At 54.6% G+C, this 19779-nt stretch overlaps 2 protein-coding genes across 2 annotated transcripts in view; one reads left to right on the forward strand and one right to left on the reverse strand.

Moving 5' to 3' along the window:
- The window catches only part of CACNA2D4 (calcium voltage-gated channel auxiliary subunit alpha2delta 4), a 124127-nt gene that overhangs the window by 29801 nt on the left and 74547 nt on the right, over positions 1-19779 (reverse strand). Inside the window, exons 25-26 of the mRNA XM_021690413.1 lie at positions 18664-18791; positions 14716-14796 (exon numbers count right to left, since the gene is read on the reverse strand). Of these exons, the coding sequence (XP_021546088.1) occupies positions 14716-14796; positions 18664-18791 (209 nt within the window). The remainder of the gene's footprint in view (positions 1-14715; positions 14797-18663; positions 18792-19779) is intronic.
- Positions 2770-9765, forward strand: LRTM2 (leucine rich repeats and transmembrane domains 2). The gene is made up of 3 exons (XM_021690576.1): positions 2770-2836; positions 5560-6150; positions 9311-9765. The coding sequence occupies exons 1-3, from the start codon at positions 2770-2772 to the stop codon at positions 9763-9765; spliced, it is 1113 nt and encodes a 370-aa protein (XP_021546251.1).

The raw sequence follows: 19779 nt of genomic DNA on the forward strand, positions 1-19779 counted from the left end.
GAAGCCTGGCTTGGGTCTTGAGCACCCCTCTGAGTCTGAGTAGAGAAAATATTCTGGGGTAGGGGCTGCCCCGCGGGGTTTTCGTTAGACCTTATTCCTAGGTTGGAAGTGTCTCTGTACATCTGTCTGCTGGGGGCTTTTGCTGGCTGAGTGTTGGCATCTGAGGGGGAGTGCTGGAGGGCTGCCAGCCGGGCATGCGTGTGTGCACGCGTGTGCGCATGTGTGTGTGTGTGTGTGTGTGTGAGCACGTGCCTAACTGCACAGCTCTCTGTGGGTGTGTTTGCACCATGTGCTGTGTTGGGAGCTCCAAGCATGTGGCTGGGAGCCTATGTGCACCCTGCTCTGTGCACACATAAGTGTCTCCCCATAAGGGCCATTGCTGGGTGACAGTCACCAGGGAGTGGATGAGCAGTCAGACTCCGAAGCCGGTGACCTACGTCTGATCTAGTAGGTGACCTTGGGCAAGTTGGTCATCACCTCCATGCCTTGGATGGCCTCCAACGTGCCTAATATTGTGTGGGTGCTGTGAGCTCTGGATGTGAGGCTTCCTGCTGGAGTCCAAGATTGTTCCGAGGGTCAGGGCCTGAGGGACACAGAGAGGGTGGGCACCGCTGTCTGGGACGGAGGTCCAGGAAGCCTGTGCGTGTGAGCGTGCCCCGCCTTGAGCATCCTGCCATGGGCCATCTGCTCAGGAATAGAGAAGTAGACCCATGTATGAGGCTGGTGGGACCAGGAAGGAGGTGTCACCTAGAACTGCTGCAAGGAGGAAGGGAACTGGGGCTTCCTCACAGCTATCATGGGCTCAAGTCCAGGCTGGGCACGTTCGCCTGAATGATCTTCTAAGGTAGTGTGTCCTAAATATAGTAAATGTTAACTCTCCTCCCTTAATTAAATTGATCTGCCCCGAGATTCCACCCATGAAGTCTTGCCATCCCCACTTTGAGAGAGAAGATAACTGAGGCTCAGAGTTTACATGGTTTGTTTAAGGTTGCCCAGCTAGGGAGTGGCGGGGCCGGCAGTGAACCAGAGGCCTGCCCACCCGGGCTGGAGAGAGAGCCGCTGGAGAAGACGCCTGAGCTGCTCCCATCTCCTTCACGCCTCGGCCCAGGGTCTGGGGATCCATCCAAGAGGCAGTGTGGGGAGCCGGGCTGCTCCCCCCACTGCACGGCAGGGCCCCGGTGTCACAACACCTGGGAGGCTGGCACAACCTGGAGCCCACCTCCCCCACCCCAGGGCAGGAGGGGGAAAACCAGAGCCAAGACCGCCTCCCCGCCCCAGGCCGCCCTCGCTGAGAGCACAGCTGAAGGGCCTGCGGGGGTTGCTGGGTTTTAAGTGGGGTTTGCGACCGGAGGTGCTCCATTCACGCGTGGGGGCTGGCGAGGCACTGAGGGGCTGCAGCAGGACCCGAAATGCCTGAGGGAAACCCGCTTCACCGGAGGCGGAGATTTCAGAGCTGAACGAGTTAGCTTCCCAGCAGTCCTTCCACCTCCTCAGCTGCCTGCTTCACTCTGCCTCTGGCTTCTCCGGATTGGCCGGGGGAGGGGTGGGGGGTAGACGGCGGGGCGGGGTGAGTGAGAGGGGGCTGTGACGGGGATCACGGAGGGATGAGCAGGCAACAAAGGAGGCAGCCAGGAGCGGTGGGCTGATGGGATGGTGCCCTTTGGGGGCAGGAGGGGCTGGGCTGCGGGCAGTCTTCCCTCCCCATGCCCACCCCTCCCGCACCTTGTCCCTGCCTGCTGCAGCGGCACCACAGTCCCCTTTCCCATCGCTCTGATGGGGCTGGGAGAGTGGAGGCTTTGGCCTCTGTCTGAGGGCCTTAGCCATACCTGGAAGGAAATGGGGACCACAGGAGGGCAGGTGTCCCTCTTCCTAGTCTTAGGATTGGGGCAGGGCCCGTCCTGAGACCCTAGGCAGGGTGACTACCCCTCTTTTGTCATCTGCAAGAGAAAACTGCTTTCTTGCCTCCCCAGGCCCGCTCCCAGCCCTCCTTCGGCTCCGAAATCTCATCCTCTCCTTCCTGTCCCTGTCTCCTGCACGAACAGCTGCTGCAGCATGAACTCCCTGAGCTGATGAATCTTATTATAGACCAGCGGGCGGAAGACAGAGCACCGCACCTCACCTCTCAGGCGAAGGTGGAGGGGAAGCGGGCGGCCAGCCGGCGGCAGGAGCAGGGCCTGGGCCTCACGCCTGACACAGCAGCAGACTCTGCCCCCTCGGGGGCCATGGTGAGAGCAGCGCTGGGCCCGGGAACGGTGTTACTACGGCCTCACTCTGCTTACCTAGTAGATATGTCCCTCAGTGTCCTCACCTGTGATATGGGGGAAAGCTCACAAAGGAGGCCAGGTGGCCCCAAAGCATTTTAGAGATCAACATGCCAGAGGCAACAGGAGAGGCAGGGGAGGGACACTAGGGAGGCCACCGCTGGTGACTTCTGCGTCCTGCAGGCAGAACTCAGCACTGGGCCACAGGCCGGAGCCTGCCCTCCTTGCCACCCCAGTCACCCCGGGAGGGGGAAGGTGTCCTGGCTTCTCTGCCCCTCGTTCTTCTCCTTCCCCCACCCCGGGAATCATACCTGAGAAGAACAGGAGAGGGAATGACAAGGAGTGTAAAGAGACACCGGGCCCTCTCCCTAACCCCTGGGCTGGAACGGGGCCTCGAGTGCTGCTCAGCTCTCCTTCTCTCTCTCTCTCTCAGGACTGACAGGCAGCACACACCGAGGGGCTCCCCTCTCCCCAGAGGTGCAGGGCCGTAAGAGCTGTGGCATTCACCATGCTGGCCCGGGGCAGTGGCCCCGAGCAGAGGTCCAGGCTTGCCCTGCAGTGGAGGCAGATCTCCTGTGAGTACAGTGGGGCGGGGGCCGGTGGCAGGGGCTAGCTTGGCACGAAGTGATGCACGCCAGGCTGCAGGAAGCTCTGATCTTTCTGGGATGCCCAAGGCCCGGGAAGCCAGGGGTTACCCTCTACAGTCTTGCCTGTGGTACTGGCATCTGTGGCAGCCAAAGAAAGAGTTGCCGTTGAGAGCTTTAGTGGTTGAGTCAGGAGCTGGAGGCCATGACGGTGGTTCTGTGTCTCCAGGTGGGTCTGTTCCTGCGCCCAGGAAGTCCACCCCCATCCCCGGCGGTCTGGCTTGTGGGAGTCCTGCCGCTCTAATGGCAAGTCTCCCTCTTGTCTTTCAATGCTGGGTGAACCTGGAGACTTCTGTCTCAGTCTTCCTAGCTCTGAAATGGAGGGAACTAGAGAGCTCTTGGATTGCGGTGTTGGAAGGACCACAGGGGTTGGGTCCCAGCCTTCCTCTTGCATATGGGGAAATTGAGGTCTCCATTTCCCATAAGAAAGCCTTGTAAGTTGTCAGGCTGAAAGAAGCCATGAGAATTCTCTTCAGTAGAGGGAAAGGGCCCAGGTCAGTGAGGACTGGCTTGCGCAAGGCTACATGGTAATAGGTAGGAAATGGTCCTGAGGGACATTATTCTGCCTGACTTCTCCCCTCGTACACTTGGCCCGGTGACACAGCTGCAGGACACGAGCAGCCTGAATTATTCACCATGTGAGAGCGGCTGATCCCTGAGCCACTCAGATCCCGTTTCAAACTCATTCTAGAATCACTCAACACCTTGCAATGCAGGATTGTGTTTTCTTGTCACCAGAGCTTTTATGTCACCCTGAATTTTCAGGGGTGAGGGGAATAATGGCTTCTGGTTATGATCCTTTTGTGAGGGAAGCTGGATGGATTGACTTCTTTTCTGGGGAAAGTGAGGTCTGAAGGATGTTGATTTTCAAATGGCATGGTGCGGGGTAGGGTAGGGCAGGCTGACCCGGCAGCAGAAGGGTTCAGAGGGGTAAGAGGGTGAGAGGTAGCAGCAGGTGACCCCATGTGGCCAGGAAGGGTCACTGGTTGGCTTCCATGGCCATGACTGTGCTCGTTCCTCTTGAGAATGAGGAGGCTCAGGTGTCAACCTTGCAGTCCGCCTCTCAGCTGTCACTGACCCCACAAGTGTGGGGCGAGAACAGTCCCACACTGTTCCTTCAAGCTCTGTTCTTGGGGACACCAGACAACCAGACATCTGCCAGACACAGACTCAAGACCATCCCATTCAGGTGCTCAAGTCGGGGTGGCTGCCTTTCTGAGTGCGGTCACCTGGGCCATGAACTGGGTCTGATTCTCCATCACTTCCCTGGCTAGGGTCTTTCCTCTGTGCCTCTCTTTCCAAAAGAAAATGACCACACTGCTGCTTCCTTCCCCTCTGCACCCCTACCCCTAGCTTGGAGCTATACTAGGCTAAGATATGCCACGTGTGGAAGAGACAGAGCACAAAAGGGCACTCCCACCCTGCTCTTACAACCTCCCCTGTGCTGTCAGATCTGCATGAATCCCACATCCAAGATGGAGCCAGTAATTTGCCAGGCCGGGTGCTGACTTGGTGAAGTTGAACTATTTTGAGCTTACCCATTTTCTCTTCCACAGTGAGCAAACATCTATGAGACTCAGGAAGACACTTGAGGGGAGTTTGGCAGTCCCTCTGAGAAAGGGCTGCTGAACCATGGAATGAGCTGCTCTGTTGTAATTATTCTCTGAGGACCCTCCAGCCCTTCCCCAGGCTAGACTCTGAGGCTGCTTACTCAGAGGGGTCCTGGGCAAAACATGGGACCACAAAAGGAATGCTGTTAATGGGCTCATCCTGCAGAAATCTACCCTGCAGCCCTTAGGAACAGGAGCCCAACCTAAGCGCATGGTTGGTTTTAGAGTGAGAATAAATATGAAACTTCTCCTAGAACCTATGATTTGCAGTGGCTTGTGCCCAAATGTTCTTCAGCATGGAGGTGGATTTGTGCATCTTATCCTCATCATTTCTACTGTGGTCTCTGGAGTGGGACCCTAGATGGACTCCTGGTCTTCATGCTGTTACTGGCCCCCCTCTTGGATCTGACAGCACATGGGAGGTTGCAGGGGGCAGGGGTGGGAGCACCCCTTTGTGCTCTCCCTCTTCCATGGTGTATCTTAGCCTAGGGCAGCTCCAAGTTGGGGGTGGGGGGTGCGGAGGGGAAGGAAGCAGCAATGTGGCTATTTTCTTTTGGAAAGAGAATCTTTCTCTGTGACATTGGGAGAGGAACAAGGGAGCAGGTTTCTTTGACATCCTTACATCCTTTGTTTTGTCAACATCTATGGTAGCAGTGGGGCCTGAGCTCCCAAGGAGATCAACCAGGGGAGGCCCCATGAGCTGGGGCCTCCTTGTGGAACAGCACTGCTCGTCCTCTGCACTCAGGCCTGCCATTCTCCAGGATCGTACTCCACTAAAGTGGTTTCTTTGCCAGATGTGCTGTGAGGCAAGAGCCCTGCGGACACCATGTGATGTCCAGTAATATAGACGTGCTTCGGGTTGGTTAATTATCTTTTTATGTGGTCCGTAAAGGTTTGTGCATTGATTGTGGCTTAGGCCAAAGCAGATAAAGTCAAGAGGCCATTATGTTACAAATTAGAAAGGCGGGAATTGAAGCAGGAGGTGGTAACCCCCCTTCCCCGCCTGTGGCTTTCTTTCCGCCTGTCTGTCCCCCTCCCCTCCAGGGATCACCTGCTGGATCATGCTGTATGCTGTGGAGGCCCTCCCTGCCTGCCCCTTCTCCTGTAAGTGTGACAGCCGCAGCCTGGAGGTGGATTGTAGTGGCCTAGGCCTCACCATGGTGCCCCCCGACTTGCCCGCTGCCACCCGAACCCTCTTACTCTTGAACAATAAGCTGAGTGCCCTGCCAAGCTGGGCATTCGCCAATCTGTCCAGCCTGCAACGGCTGGACTTATCCAACAACTTCCTGGACCAGCTGCCCCGGTCCCTTTTCGGGGACCTGACGAATCTTACGGAGCTGCAGCTGCGCAATAACAGCATCAGGACCCTGGACAGGGACCTGCTGCAGCACTCGCCCCTGCTCCGCCACCTGGACCTGTCCATCAACGGGCTGGCCCAGTTGCCCCCTGGCCTTTTTGATGGACTCCCAGCGCTGCGCTCCCTGTCACTTCGCTCCAACCGTCTGCAGAACCTGGACCGGCTGACGTTTGAACCCCTCGCAAGCCTGCAGCTGCTGCAGGTTGGGGACAACCCCTGGGAGTGTGACTGTAACCTGCGTGATTTCAAGCACTGGATGGAGTGGTTTTCCTACCGAGGTGAGAACAGCTAGTCCTGCCTGGATGTAAGGAATCAAGACAATCACCCCTGGCCCAACATATTTCCTGGAGGCTGGGCGCTGACTCAGGGCCGAGGTCCAGGGAGAAGGGGGTGGCCCTACCTCTCCACTAGCTCTGGGCTAGAAGAGTCTCAGCCTGGGCTCCAAACCATCGGCAGGGCAGAGAGGCTGGTGCTGCTCCCCACCCCCCACCTCCCCACTGCTCCATGTTCTTCTCTGTGTGCCCCTCCCAGCTCCCAGCCTTCTTCCTCTTCTTTTTCTTTCAGACTGACTCACTGTAACTTGATCTCACTTCTGTAGGTATTGTGAGGCAACTTAATAATTTTTCTCTACATCCCACCAGGTATGCCTCTGGGCTTCCCTGGCATGGTAGGAGGAAGAAAAACCACCCTTGCTCGTCTGAATAATACAGCAATTTCTTAAATATCCACAGTTTCAGGAGGGTGGAATATAATTTAAATCCGCAGATAAAACCAAATTTTCATTTTGATGATGATCTCAACTCTCCCAAGAAGTTTTATATCCAAAGCTTTTAATAAGAAGCCAAATGGCTTTAGTTTTACTCTTTCCCTTCCCTCTTTTGGGGAAAGTTCTAGAATGATCTATAAGATGATTAAATGTAATGAAAAGGAGGGCAAAGAAGTGAGTGTAGTAGTTAAAAGTGCCAGATCCGGGTTTGATTTGTGGCTCTGTCACTTACTAGCTGTGTGATCCTGAGAACCCTCTCTGTGACAGTGTCCTCATCTGTAAAATGGGTCAAATAACAGCTATCTGATAGAATCATTGTGAGGACTAAATAGTAATGCATGTAAAGTGTCTTTTTAAAAAAGATTTTATTTTTTTGTCAGAGAGAGAGAGAGCACAAGCAGGGGGAGCAGCGGGTAGAGGAAGAAGCAGGCTCCCTGCTGAGCAAGGAGCCCGATGCGTGACTTGATCCCAAGACCCCGGGATCATGACCTGAGCTGAAGGCAAGAGGCTTAACTGACTGAGCATCAGCATGTAAAGTGTCTTGAAAAGTACTTAGCATAAAGCAAGTCCTCCATAAAACCTATTCACTTATTTGTTCATTTGCTACTAGTAGTCATAATATTAAACAGACTTAATAAGACAGACTTTGGTGCCCAGCACAAAGTAGATGCTCCATGAGTACTTGCTGAATGAGTGAATCAATGTGAAAAGAACGCCAATCCTTTTCATCAGTCTTGCTCTTTTTGTTTCATATCCAGCCACAATCTCAATTATTTGCATGATATTCTCCTGTGTTAGTTAATTAAACAATTTTACAGGGGAGCCTGGGTGGCTCAGTCGGTTAAGCGTCTGCTTTTGGTTCAGGTCATGATCCCGGGGTCCTGGGATCAAGCCCTGCTTCCAGCTCCCTGCTCGGCAGGAAGCCTGCTTCTCCCTCTGCCTGCCACTCCCCCTGCTTGTGCTCATTCTCCCTCTCTCTCTCTTTCTCTCTCTCTCTCTCTCAAATAAATAAATAAAATCTTTAAAAAAATTAAAAAAATTTTTACAAACTGTAAAGTGCCATAAAATGTTAGTCACTATGATACTTTCTCCCATTCTTGTGAGTCAGGAAATAACAATTAATACTTATATAGTTTCCAGTTTATAAATATCTTTTCATGTACATTATCTATTTTAATCCTTATAGCAGTTAACCGAGTCAGCCATTCTTATTTTATGGCCAAGAAAACCAAGACTCATATGCAATTAAATAAATTAAATAATTTGCATGAGATGACATGGCCAGGATTCAACCTCAGGTCTTTGAGCAGGAAGATGAGGTCGCCACCATCTCAACACCTGGCTCCTGCCTGTACAAAGGTGGCCCTTGGACACACTGCGCTGGATGTAAGACTTGCCACAGGGCCCCCAGGCAGTCAGTGGCACGGGGGGACTAGAGGCCAAGGGTCTCAGCCCCATGTGTTATCCCTAGGCAACGTCCTTGTCCTTTCACATAGTTATCAGGAACTAAATTCTCAGCACAAAAGGGCATGGAGTGGGAATGTCTATTTTTGGGACTTTTCAATAGTACAGTTGTTTTCAACCTTGCACTTCTTAAAAAAAATTCCTGGGATGTTTTCATCAGCATCCCAGGCAAAGCGTATCTATTGTATAAGGAGATGTGCAGCAGCTGCTCTGGGAGAGGGACTGGCAGGGAGGGGATGGCAGGAGCCTGTCGGCAGGAGCCATTTGGGAAGGGATTTCTTGCTCGCGTCCAGATCTCACTGGAACCTGACAGAGGGACAAAGTCTGACTCTGACTTCCTAGGGGATTCTCCCGAGCTACCTTCTCTCTCACCCCACCCGTGTTCTGCATCTATATCCTCTCATGACCTCACCATGGTCCAGCCTCACCATCGTCATGATGAGCCTGTGCACCTATTGCTGCCCACACCCCCTCATTAGTCCTGGCCCCCTCTCCTTTGCCCTCACGGGTCTCAGGGTTCCCTCCCAAGATGCCACTGCACTCAGAGAAGCCGTGGTCGGGGTGCTGGTGGGCTGCTGGATTGCTCTTAAAGAGGAAAAGGCAAACGTTCTCACCCAATTTTTTCTCCCCACTCCAAAGAGGTAATCTTGGACAACCAAAAGTTTCCACATGGAAAAGTGGTGGCTGTGGCAGTGGCTTTTGACTTGTCTTTTCTGTGAGACGGAGGAACTCTGGAGGGATAAGATATAGTGGAGGAGTGTCCTGGGTTTACAGATGGGCGGGGAGCAGGCAGATTCAGGGGCAAGGAGAGGAGCAGAACGGTGGCCCGTGCAGGACTCTGTTTGCATTGCTGAGTCTTCCCTGAGCACCAGCACATGTTAGCAGTGCCAAACTGCTGCGAGTCAGTTTGACTCTGGACAGAGCAGACTTGACTGAAATGGTTGTGTGCTTCTCTAAAATGGGAATAATGGCAATATCCATTTTGTATGGCTTCTGTGCAGGTGAAATGACATGATATATGTACCTCACCTATCATGGTCCTTGGCTTCATAAATGCTAGTTGTTCGTCTCCCTTCCTCTCCTACTGATGTGAATCCAGGACCGACTGCATTCCTGGGCCTTCCATTTTGGGGACCTGGGGATGGGGAGAAGGAGTCCAGGTTCTGGATGCCTGGTCAGCCCCTGCTTTCTTTGTCCCCTGGATGCAGGGGGGCGCCTGGACCAGCTGGCCTGCACCCTACCCAAGGAGCTGAGGGGGAAGGACATGCGTGTGGTCCCCATGGAGATGTTCAACTACTGCTCCCAGTTGGAGGACGAGAATAGCTCAGCTGGGCTGGATATTCCTGGGCCACCCTGCACAAAGGCCAGCCCTGAACCCGCTAAGCCCAAGCCAGGGGCGGAGCCTGAGCCAGAGCCCAGCACAGCCTGCCCCCAGAAGCAGCGGTATCGGCCGGTGAGCGTGAGGCGGGCCATCGGCACGGTGATCATCGCGGGGGTTGTCTGTGGCATTGTCTGCATCATGATGGTGGTGGCAGCTGCCTACGGCTGCATCTATGCCTCCCTCATGGCCAAGTACCACCGGGAGCTCAAGAAGCGGCAGCCCCTCATGGGGGACCCGGAGGGTGAGCACGAAGACCAGAAGCAGATCTCTTCTGTGGCCTGAGGGCCCAGCCCCACTTGGCCTAGGTAGGAAGGGCCGGGACAGCATGCGGGGGATGGCTTCAGTAAGGGCTGGCCCTTCCCTCCAGCGCAGTCCCCTCTTGCACGCGTGCCCCCAGCCCTCCAGCAAACAAGCCCCAGTGCGGCTGTCTCCATGAACTTCCAAGTCTCTGCGGAAGCCGCCCTTGCGCTAGAGGCTCCTGCTCCTGCCCCTCTCGGGGCCACCGAGTTTCTGGGACAGCTGGGGGGTCTCCCTAAGCTTCTGGCCATGGGGAAGGAAGGCTATGTGTGCAAGTGCAGGCTTCTGGACTCAGTGTTCCTCTACTGTCCTTCCTGCCCTGGGTCACTCTCCCTACCTCCTGCTCATAGCACCTCATCTGCATGTAGGTGTGGGGAAGAGGGATATGGGGGCCAGTGGCCAGTTTCCGTGACCCCCTTCTAAGCCAGGAAGATACTTTCAGCTGCCCTTCAGGGTCCAAGTTAGGTCCAGCTTTGAGCCGCTAGCACTAATGTACAATCACAGCAACCATGGCATCTGGACCCAGCACTTAGAAACACAGGACACACTCCCCCTGCTGAAGCCACCATGTCCCTCTGCCTGCTACAGGCCACACACCAGCCACACTGCTACGGGCTTCACCCATTCCTCTCACACACACTCAGCATCACCAGCGCAATTACATCGCCTGGAAATCTCTGTCTGTCGGTCTGTCTCTCACGCACACAGAATCACATGGAGACAGAGGTCATGAGAACTCAGGGAGTGGAGACCTGTTTCCCCCCTGTGGGTCTCTGGCTCTCAGGCCACAGACCCTTTTGCTTGCTTACTGCAACCTTCTCAAGTCAACAGAGGGGAGAAGCCCACACCGATAACACAAGGATTCCTTTGAGATCCTCTGAAGTGGGCCAGAGTGGTGCTGCTGGATGAGACTGCCTGTCACCATGGTAACCCTCTCACACCTCTCCTGCTGGGTTTTCCAGGGACACCGGCCCAGAGGCCTTGAAGCTGCAGCATGTGTGGATGGCAGCCTCCCGAGAGCCCAGGCACATACCACTGGGCATTTCTTCAGCGCCGTCTAAGGACATCATCACTGCCAGGCCCCGTGGGGACCCCCACCAATTCCACTCCTATAGCCTGCAGCCCAAGAACCATTGCTCTGTACCCCTCACCCCTCCATCTTCAGCAGCTCCAGGCCTGGGACCTCGGGGTGGGGACTGGGTCACGATTGGTGGCATCTTGGGAACGCAGACGGCCCTCGCGGAAGCTCACTGCCTGAGCAGACCCCAAGCAGGCGCCCGGGGTGGGGAGAGGGCTGCACGGTCTGCCCAGAGGCTTCAGGGCTGGGCTTCCTTCCCAGGGTTTTGTGTGCTCAGTCTGGCTTCCTGGAGTGTTTAATTGCACCTGGACTGGGCTCCAAACCAGAGCGTGGGCCAGGGGTCCTGTTTGTTACCTGTAGCCTACACCAAAGGGGTGGCAGGTGAGGAGACGGCTGTGCGGGGGCTTGGGGGTCACGAGTCCCCTTTTGTAGGTTGGCCCCCGCCCCGTGAGTCTGATCTCAGATGAGTACTAGGTCTCCCTCTGCTGGACACCGTTTTCCCATGGCTTATGGAGAGTCAGGAGGTATCAGGCTGGTTTCTGGCTCTAAGACGGGGTCTTGCTGGTGGCCTGGGAAGAGGCTTCCAGAACACGGAGGCCAAGGCTCTGAGGAGGGACAGGGCAGGACAGGGCAGGCCTATCTTGCCTTGCACCCCTTGATCCTTCCACCTCGTAGAGGACCGTGGTAGGTGAGGGGGGTTGGGGGGCAGGGAATGCCTTTGAACAGCGAGGGCCTCAGTGCAGGCTGCTTGGTGGACTGCGGAACATGCCTCCCTGGGGCTGGGGCATAGTCTTCCTTCTTTTGGCTTTCCAGCTGATACCAGATCTAGGAATTTGCTAAAGGAAAAGGAGGGGAGGGGTGGGTATTGTCAGTGGTGGTATCTTCAGCCTGAGACAGAAGATTTTTAAAGGCAAAATTATATTTCTGGTTTGTTGTTTCAGAAGAACAATAAAGACTGTATTTTCCTATGTACCTCTTGGTTTCCTTGGGTGGGGAGGGCATGTGGGCTCTGGGAGAGGGGCTTCCTGCCTCCTTCCCTGCCCAGGCAACTACAAAAAGTGCTGCAGGACCTCACCCCAATGTCCAGAGCTCCATCAGAGAGATGGGAAACTCCTGCCTGAGGCCTCGCCTGGGGGCAGCGCCGGGACAGGTGTCGAGGGCTGAGCTGGATCAGAACGGGGTCTGTAGCTGAGTGCAGCAGGTTACCCGGGGGCTGGGCTGACGGTATGAATTCGTGAGCCTCAGGCTGCTTTCACTGTGCAGCACTGGGGACTGAAGGTGAGCAGGAGACCATCACTGCTCAGTGCCCGCTGTGTGCACATCTGCCCTGGCTTGAGCCAGTCCACCCTGGCAGTCAAGGGCAGAGGAGCCAATGTGGTAGGAAGGTGTGCATTTGCCCAGAGGACCCCGCTGTGTAAGGGGAGGTGGCGGGAGGACTCCCTAGGAGCTGCTCATTACGTTTCATGAGACTTGCTGAGATTGGGGGTGTTGCTAACATGAAGGAGGAACTCTGCTTAACTTATATTCCTCTTGCACCCTCAAACTGACTGTAGGGACAGGCAGATGACCCTCTGCACTTACAAATATGATCCTTCCAGGGCTCAGCAGGTGGGGACTCAGAATTATGAACTGGAGGGCTGGGGCTGGGGAGACCAGGAGAGGAGATGAGCCAGAGAACAAGGTCTTGGGGGTTGTTTGTCCCCCTCAAGCCGGAGTGACTCACCTCCAGGCCTGGACTGGCCTCTGGCTGACTGGGCCTGGCCTCTATGGTTCATTAGTCTTCAGAGACCAGGATGGAATTATCTCCTTCCTAGGAGCTTTCCTTTGGCTGATATCCCAATGAGGCCGGAGCAAGCCCTAGGCAGAAGTGAGCCCTCCAGGTCCCTTTCCTGGAGTTCAGCGGTACTCCCAGCAGAGCTGGGCTGCTTGCCTTTTAGAGGTGGTGATAAATGTGGGGTGCTGCTTTAACAGGCAGAGCGGACCTGAGAGACAGTCTTCCCCAAGCCCCGCTGCAGAAGCAGAGGCCAAGGTCCCTCAGCAGCCCGGCACAGGGTAATGCGTAGGTGTGTCGTACGCGCCACTGTTCGGCGTGTATACGTACAGACCCATCCGCACAGAGGCAGGGCCCTGAGGAGAGGAGCGCTCGCGGCTCCAGACAGCAGGCTCACCGCCAAAGGCCTCTGGACGGGGGCACAAGGGTATTGCACGGCATGTGCTAGAGGAACACGCTTGCAGATTATGGTGCCACCATCATTATGCTGGGCAATACTCCCCAACTAGGTCTGGAGGGCATAGGGAGTTGAAAATGGATCCTGATCAAAAGGTTAGATTCCTAGAAATTCTGCATCACCTCTTGGTAAATCACCTGCTTAGAGATTAAAAGGATCCCTCCCCATTCAGCTGCCCTTCCGTAGGACCCCGTGGCGTGACACACACATCTGGCACGTAGCTGGCCCCAGTAGTTGGGCCTAGTGCCCTTCTTCTACCTTCTCCTCTTGCTCAGGGCAAACACCATCACCCATGTGGCCCACCCATCAGCCACCAGTGCTTGCCCAGTCCGGGAGCCCCTATGCATACAGTGCCCCCGGTTTCCAAGGGATGAAACTGTCGGGACAGCACACCGGTCGCCTCCCTGCTTTGAGCCCCTCTGGCCCAGGGTCAAGGAGGCTGAGCCATAGTCCAGGGAGGGGAAATTACAAAAGGAGACCCCCCCCAAAACTTGAAGCGTAAGGTCTCTAGTGCCTCACTCTTTTCACATCATATCCACACACCCCGGAGCCTCAGAGCCATTGTCTGCAGTGAGTTAAACCAGAGGCACCAGGACACGGTTTCTATGGCAACCCCTGGAGGCTCTAATTCAGCTCTGAGTTAAAAATGATATCAAGTAATTGGAGAGTGCAGGAGAGCGCATCCAGCAGCCTGACCCGGTGTCCCCTCTGTTCCTAGACTCTCGGGTATGCAGGGGCTGAGAGGGTCCATGCCACGGAGGGAGCAGGACAGGGACACACTCAGCTGGGACCGCCGAACAGGCTCGAGGGAAACAAGTTTGGGTCCAGTTTTGGCCTAGCAATGGGTCTGGGGTTAGCAACTGTGGTCCAAGTTTAAAAATGCTGCTGAGATGGCACGAGTCCCTTCCAAATGCTAGAGCGGTGCATCCTGAAGGCCACCGGCGGGGCGCGTGTTGCCTTTGGCGGGAAGTCAGGGTCGGCCGATCTCAGCCAGACCCCAGCCTGCTCCTCCCGCCTCCTTTGCCCTGAACCCAGCCTGGGGGGCCAAGGCTCACCCAGCCCTGACTGCGCCCCGCCCCGCCCTTCTGGCTGCGGAGTCCTTTCTCTGGGGTCCCTGGGGAAGCAGGACAGGACCCGTGATGGCTGATGCTTGAGCGCCCACTGGTCTGCACAGCTGTGCAGAACCGAGCTGGGGCTGAGACATGGGAACTGAAGCCAGGATAAGGAGGGTTTCACCACCCAGGCCTGATCACACTCAGGCAAGGAGGCCCAGGTGCAAAGGACTCTTTTAGGTACCGAGAAACCACCACGTCCGGGCAGCTGGGGAGGGTCACTGGGTGCTCTTATCCCCTTTGAGGTCAATGGCAACACGGGGTAGGAAGCTGGGTCTTAACCTGTCTGAGCTTCATTTGACTTCATAAATTCTTTTGGATCTCAGGTTTTATAAACAAAATGGCTTGGGAAGACTCCTTTTTCCCTCAGTCCCTCCGTTCAGCTGGGAAAACCTCTGGCCGGAGGATTGTGGCCCTCGCGGACCACGGGCAGGGTCCTCCTGCTATTACTGTGTGCCTTGTTCCTGACCTCGACTCACAACACCCCGACCGCCATGGTGCAGAGGGCAGCTCCTACCTGCAGCAATGGCTGTCTTCTTGTCCACGGTCACGGCCACAGCTGTGCTGGCTGTCACTACCATGGGCTGGCCTGGACTTTCTGGGGAAACAAAAATTGCCAAGTCACTTTCTCAGCGCCCGGGAAAGAGCCAGTGGTTGGGTGGTGGGTGGGGAGGCTGAGAGCACACTATGAATCCCAGGAGAGGGCAATCCTTGAATAAGTGAGGTGGGGGGGTGGTGTTGGGGAAAGCTGTGGTGGCTCTGTCACTTTCACCCACTGGTTTTTGCAGAGCACCTCCCACATGTCGGGGACTGCCACCTCCCCACGCAGATCTGACCCTGCCAGATAAATACACCAGGGCCCCCGGCGGCCTGGACAATGCAGTGTTGTCTACGTCACTAGGACACTGTGAGTTCCCGCTGTCTCTGGGCAGCAACTGTCTGCTGGCTGTTGCCTCCCTTGAGCTCAGGGACCCTGCTGTGACCTGTCCTCTCAGCGCGGGTTCCACCCAGAAGACTTGGGTTGCGTCAAATGATTCTTTCTAGCAGAAGGACAGGCTGCATTCCAGAACTCGTGGTGGCTGATCCTGGGCTGTCCTTCATCAGTCACATGAGTCAGGGTGACACAGCCCCTCTGGAGGCCTGGCGAGGGCTGCGCCAGGCACAGAAGGCTGGCGGGTGCCTGGCACATCCGAGGTACCCCATAAATCCTGGCCGTTGGGGGCCAGCCTGCCGCCACCACCCCATTATCAAGCCACCCTTTCACTGGCTTACAGACAGTGACTGTACTTCTGGGACACTCTGCCCGGCTCTTGAAGGGCAAGGGGCTTGCTTTGAGCTGCTCTGCCTCTCTCTTTTAGGATAATCAGGTCACCATGGGTGCAGAATTTAGGTGGCCATGTCGGCTCGACATGAAAACAGAGCTTTCTGGCTCGGCGGTGGTATGGGCTAGTGCATGACCCTGGGCTTTTCAATCTTTGTCAGTCCAGGGACATGGCTTAACTTTTCGAAGCATTCTTTTTTAAAAGATTTTATTTTTATTTATTTATTCGAGAGAGAGAGCAAGGGGGGGGCACAAGTTGGGGGGTAAGGGACGGAGAGGGAGAAGCAGGCTCCCCGCAGAGCAGGGAGCCTGACATGGGGCTTGATCCCAGGACCCTGGGATCATGACCTGAGCCGAAGGCAGACGCTCAACCAACTGAGCCACCCAGGTGCCCCTTTTCAAAGCATTCTTGTCTACAGGCCAAGTTCCATCACTAAAATTCCCAAGAAAGGGGCAAAATTTTAATCAAGTGCTGTCTTGTGAGAAGGTCTTTATATCAAATGTCGCTTGAAACACGTCATGAGAAGCTTACGTGGAGATCATCTATTGTCATGGAACTTAAATTATGCTTTCTCGTATCTATTTTGCGAAGATCATCCATCACACCTTGCTATAATCCAATATCTCACAGAGATCCAAAATTACTCTGATTCTAGAAACTTAATATGTAGCATTGTCCTTGCTTCTAGGAATTTGCCATGATAAAACCACAATAAACACAGAAGTCAGCTTCCTCCCGCCGCTTCTAGAAACACCTGGAAGCAGGAGGAATAGGCCTGAGGCACCTGGGCATTGGCGAGACTCTGCTCTGTGCTGGCGGATTTCTCAGGCACTGAATGCAAAAGACAGTTCCGTGTGGGCAGAATTCAGCCCGCCAGGCCCCAGGCAAAGGGCAACAGAGTCAGCCCAGAGAGGCAGAGGGAAGCCTCCATTCACCCTGAAGGCGGCTCCTCGGCCTCTTCGGGGTACCCGCCCCCCATGAAAACGAAGCTGTTGTTGTTTTCTTCCTTGGGAGAGAATGAGAGTGTGCAGAGGTGCCCACGTTTCTCCAGGCACAGGCAGGAGCTAAAGCAGCAGGCGAGGGTGTGAAAAGAGAGCAAGCTCCTGCCTCCCTACTCAACCGTCCCCCCTTTTGGGTTGCCAGCTTCCCTCTCTTCTCCTTGCGGCTTAGTTCCCCACCCACCGCCCTCCTACCTCACCGCCACAAAAAGCAACCCCGGCAGCCTTCAGGCAGGGGCCCAGTGACAATGCAGGTAGGAGGGAGCCCTCCTCCTGGGCTGGGGGCAGGGGCCAGGGCTTCACCCCAGAGAACCTCCCCAGGACCCTGTGGGTGGGAGCCCCTCCTGGGGGAGCCCTTGATGCTGCTCTAGAAGGTGACACGAAGAAAGAGCTGCCTCTTTCTGGCTCTGGGGGGCAATGTGGGGAGGAGACCATCACCTTGGCTTTGTGAGCCTCCCTTGTGGGCTTTCACTGGGAATAACAGCACTCACTTCCTCTTCCCCTTCCTGCCTTACACTTAAGGTGTAAGGCTTTGGTGGGCAGAACTTGGGTTTGGCCTGGCTCTATGGCTCCCTAGCTGTGTGATCCTGGGCAAGTCACAGAACCTCTCAGAGCCTCAGATTTTTCCTGTGTAAGAAGAGAAGTAATAACAACACTTACAGGGCTGTGCAGATTAAATGAGTTATAGGCTCTGGAACGTTTTGTAAAACATATTAGCGATGCATTCAGTGGGGGGGAACAGGCATAGGATGGAGAGGTGGGCTTAGGCACAGGGTGAAGAAGATGTCAAGAGGGCACAGAGGGGACCTCCTCCTTGCTGCATGCAGCCCCAGGAGAAGCCCCTGGGAGCTTGGATCTCCCCAGCTGTCAGCTCAGGGCACCTTCCCCATCAGGAAGCTGGAGGAGGGTTTTGGTGGAAGTGGAAGCTGGAGGGTTTTGGTGGAAGGGCATCTCGAAGGGAAAATAGAACTCTCCATTCCAGGTAGACTCCAGGCTGGGGTTCTCCATTTGCCCCATTCCCCTCCTTCTCCTCCTTCTCTCTTTCCCCCTCCTTCCTCTCTTCCCCCCTCTTCCTTCTCCTTCTCCTCTCCCTCTTCTTCTCCTTCTTCGCCCATCTCTGTTCACTCTGACCTGGACACAAATATTCCTAGGCCCTCTTGCTCCACTGTGCTGGGGTCAGTTTCCCCCAGAGGTGACCTTGTGGAGGACCTGCTCTGCTGCAAACTCTTGGGGCGCTGGATGTGTCCCTCAACCTCTCTGGGCCATAGTCTCTTGATGTGTAAATTAAGAGGGTGAAGCTATGCAACCTCCAAAGTCCTTTTCTGTTCTAAACATTTTGCAGTTTTCCTGGTGCTCTGTTAAAGTCACTAAATTTTTCTTTTTGGGGGCTATTTTTCAGAGTGGGGGCTGGGGGTTGGGAGTTGGGTGCCGGCAGCTCTGAAACCCTTCCTGGGCCTTGGACTAGTAGGGATTTGGTGGCTTGGTCCATAGGGCCAATCTTGGCTGCCCTGCTTCCTTACTGCTTGAGCCCCCCCACCCCACACCGTGGCCTGCCAGCCAGGAGGTGCCCCATTATTACTGGGAGTTCCTGAGGAGCAGACGGGGAGCTCAATGTTGCAGTTCCTGGGAGACCCTAAGGGAGTGGAGACCAAGCTTCTTTCTTTGGGAAGAAGTGCAGTGGGGGCAGTGAACCTGATAAGTACAGTAGTCCCCCGATGGAATAAAGTCTGTTACTTTCATCTGGGGGAGTTTAAGAAATTTTCAAAGACACTCAGATGTTTAGAAACAGAAGAATCTTAAAGATCAACTCTTCCAATATGCTCCTATTTGGAATTTGGGCTAGAATCCAGCTCTTCTTGACTTCTGGGTCGAATCTCTTTCCTTTGTGCCATGCTGGATTTTTAACTTTGGCTGCTGGCTAGGGGATAAAATGATCTGTCCTATATTCAGGGTAGAGATCAATAGCATGGAAAGGCATGAAGCGAGCTTTCTCAAGGTGCTAATGTGTGTCAGGAGGGAAGGTTGGAAGGGAACCCAGAGGCGTCGACATTCTGTTCTGTACCTGCTCCTGTTTTCCAGCAAGAGCTGCAGGAGGAGGCAGCTCTGGCCCCAGCGCGGCCCCAGGAGCACAAGGGTACGGATTACCTGGTCCCTCTGCTGATCGGAGATTGAAGACAAAGCTGCCAGCAGGCTGCTCGGCGGCCTGGCGGTACCACAGAGGGAAGCGGTCCATGGTGAACACACTGGCCTCATCCTCAGGAGTCAGGAACTTTCTGCAAAGAGAAAGATTTGGTACCCCCCCTGCCAAGATCTGGGAACATGTTTATCCCTTTCTCTTTTTTTCACACAAGGTCATCTTGGCTGGACCAAGAAGAGAGATTCATCTCTGCTTTGGTAGGGTTGCAGGTAGAAAATATTAGCCCCTAGACTGATTTTACCCCGGACAGTGTTCCCCAGAAATTCCTGCCTTTTCCAGAATCAAATGCTGTTGCATCTGATGACACATTAGTAGCTTGAAGAGGTAGAGAGCCTGTATTGTGTAAGGAGACTTTTTTTGTTGTTGTTGTTGTTAAATAAAACTCCTTTGCCTGCAGGGTTTATTTCTTTTGGATATACCCTAATTTCTTTTGTCTGGCTAACTGGCATGTCTGGATGGGGAAATTACATAGTGAATTCTATCACTGCACTAATAGAAGGGCATAAATTCCTCCAAAACGGTTACTTCAAAGTCATTGCCTCTAGGGTTTAAAATGCATTATGAGTTATCTTTTTCTTGAGCAGCTTTACCTTGCTAATTATGGTTTTGCATTCCCTGAACACACAGCAGCCAGCAGAAGGGAGTGTTGGTCCAGAAGCAGAGTGGGAGGCAGGGAGAATCTGGTTTGTGGGTTAAAAAAAGACACTGTGGATAACCCACAAGGTGGATAGTTGAAGTTTGATTTTAAGAGTGGTTGGTTGGCTTACATACCCAGAAGATACCTGCCTTGTTGCACAGTTCCTGAGCTCTCCAGTCATGTCATGGTCTAGGTGAAGGGAGCCCTCTGGAGTTGTGCGGCGCCTGTGCGGCCATTCATGGTGGCTGCCTTCATAACCCAGGAGGGTCTCTCTGTATTGAGATTTCCTTCTTCCATTCTTAGAAGCCTTTCAGAGAGGATGCAGGGGACTGCTAAGGATGCTTTACCCCCTTCATACTGCCAGGTGTGGTTCACCCTGTCCAACTTTGGCGAGACAATGACATGGGTATGCGATTTTCTGAGTGGG

This window comes from Neomonachus schauinslandi, chromosome 5 (genome assembly GCF_002201575.2).
Source record: "Neomonachus schauinslandi chromosome 5, ASM220157v2, whole genome shotgun sequence".
In the NCBI taxonomy this organism is placed as follows: Eukaryota; Metazoa; Chordata; class Mammalia; order Carnivora; family Phocidae; genus Neomonachus; species Neomonachus schauinslandi.

Excerpts from the sequence above, each read along its gene's own strand:
- LRTM2 (XM_021690576.1), top strand. The coding sequence starts at position 2,770 with ATGCTGGCCCGGGGCAGTGGCCCCGAGCAGAGGTCCAGGCTTGCCCTG. Across the intron at positions 2,837-5,559 it reads GCAGTGGAGGCAGATCTCCT|GGATCACCTGCTGGATCATG; the intron begins GTGAGTACAGTG and ends CCTCCCCTCCAG. Across the intron at positions 6,151-9,310 it reads GGAGTGGTTTTCCTACCGAG|GGGGGCGCCTGGACCAGCTG; the intron begins GTGAGAACAGCT and ends CCCTGGATGCAG.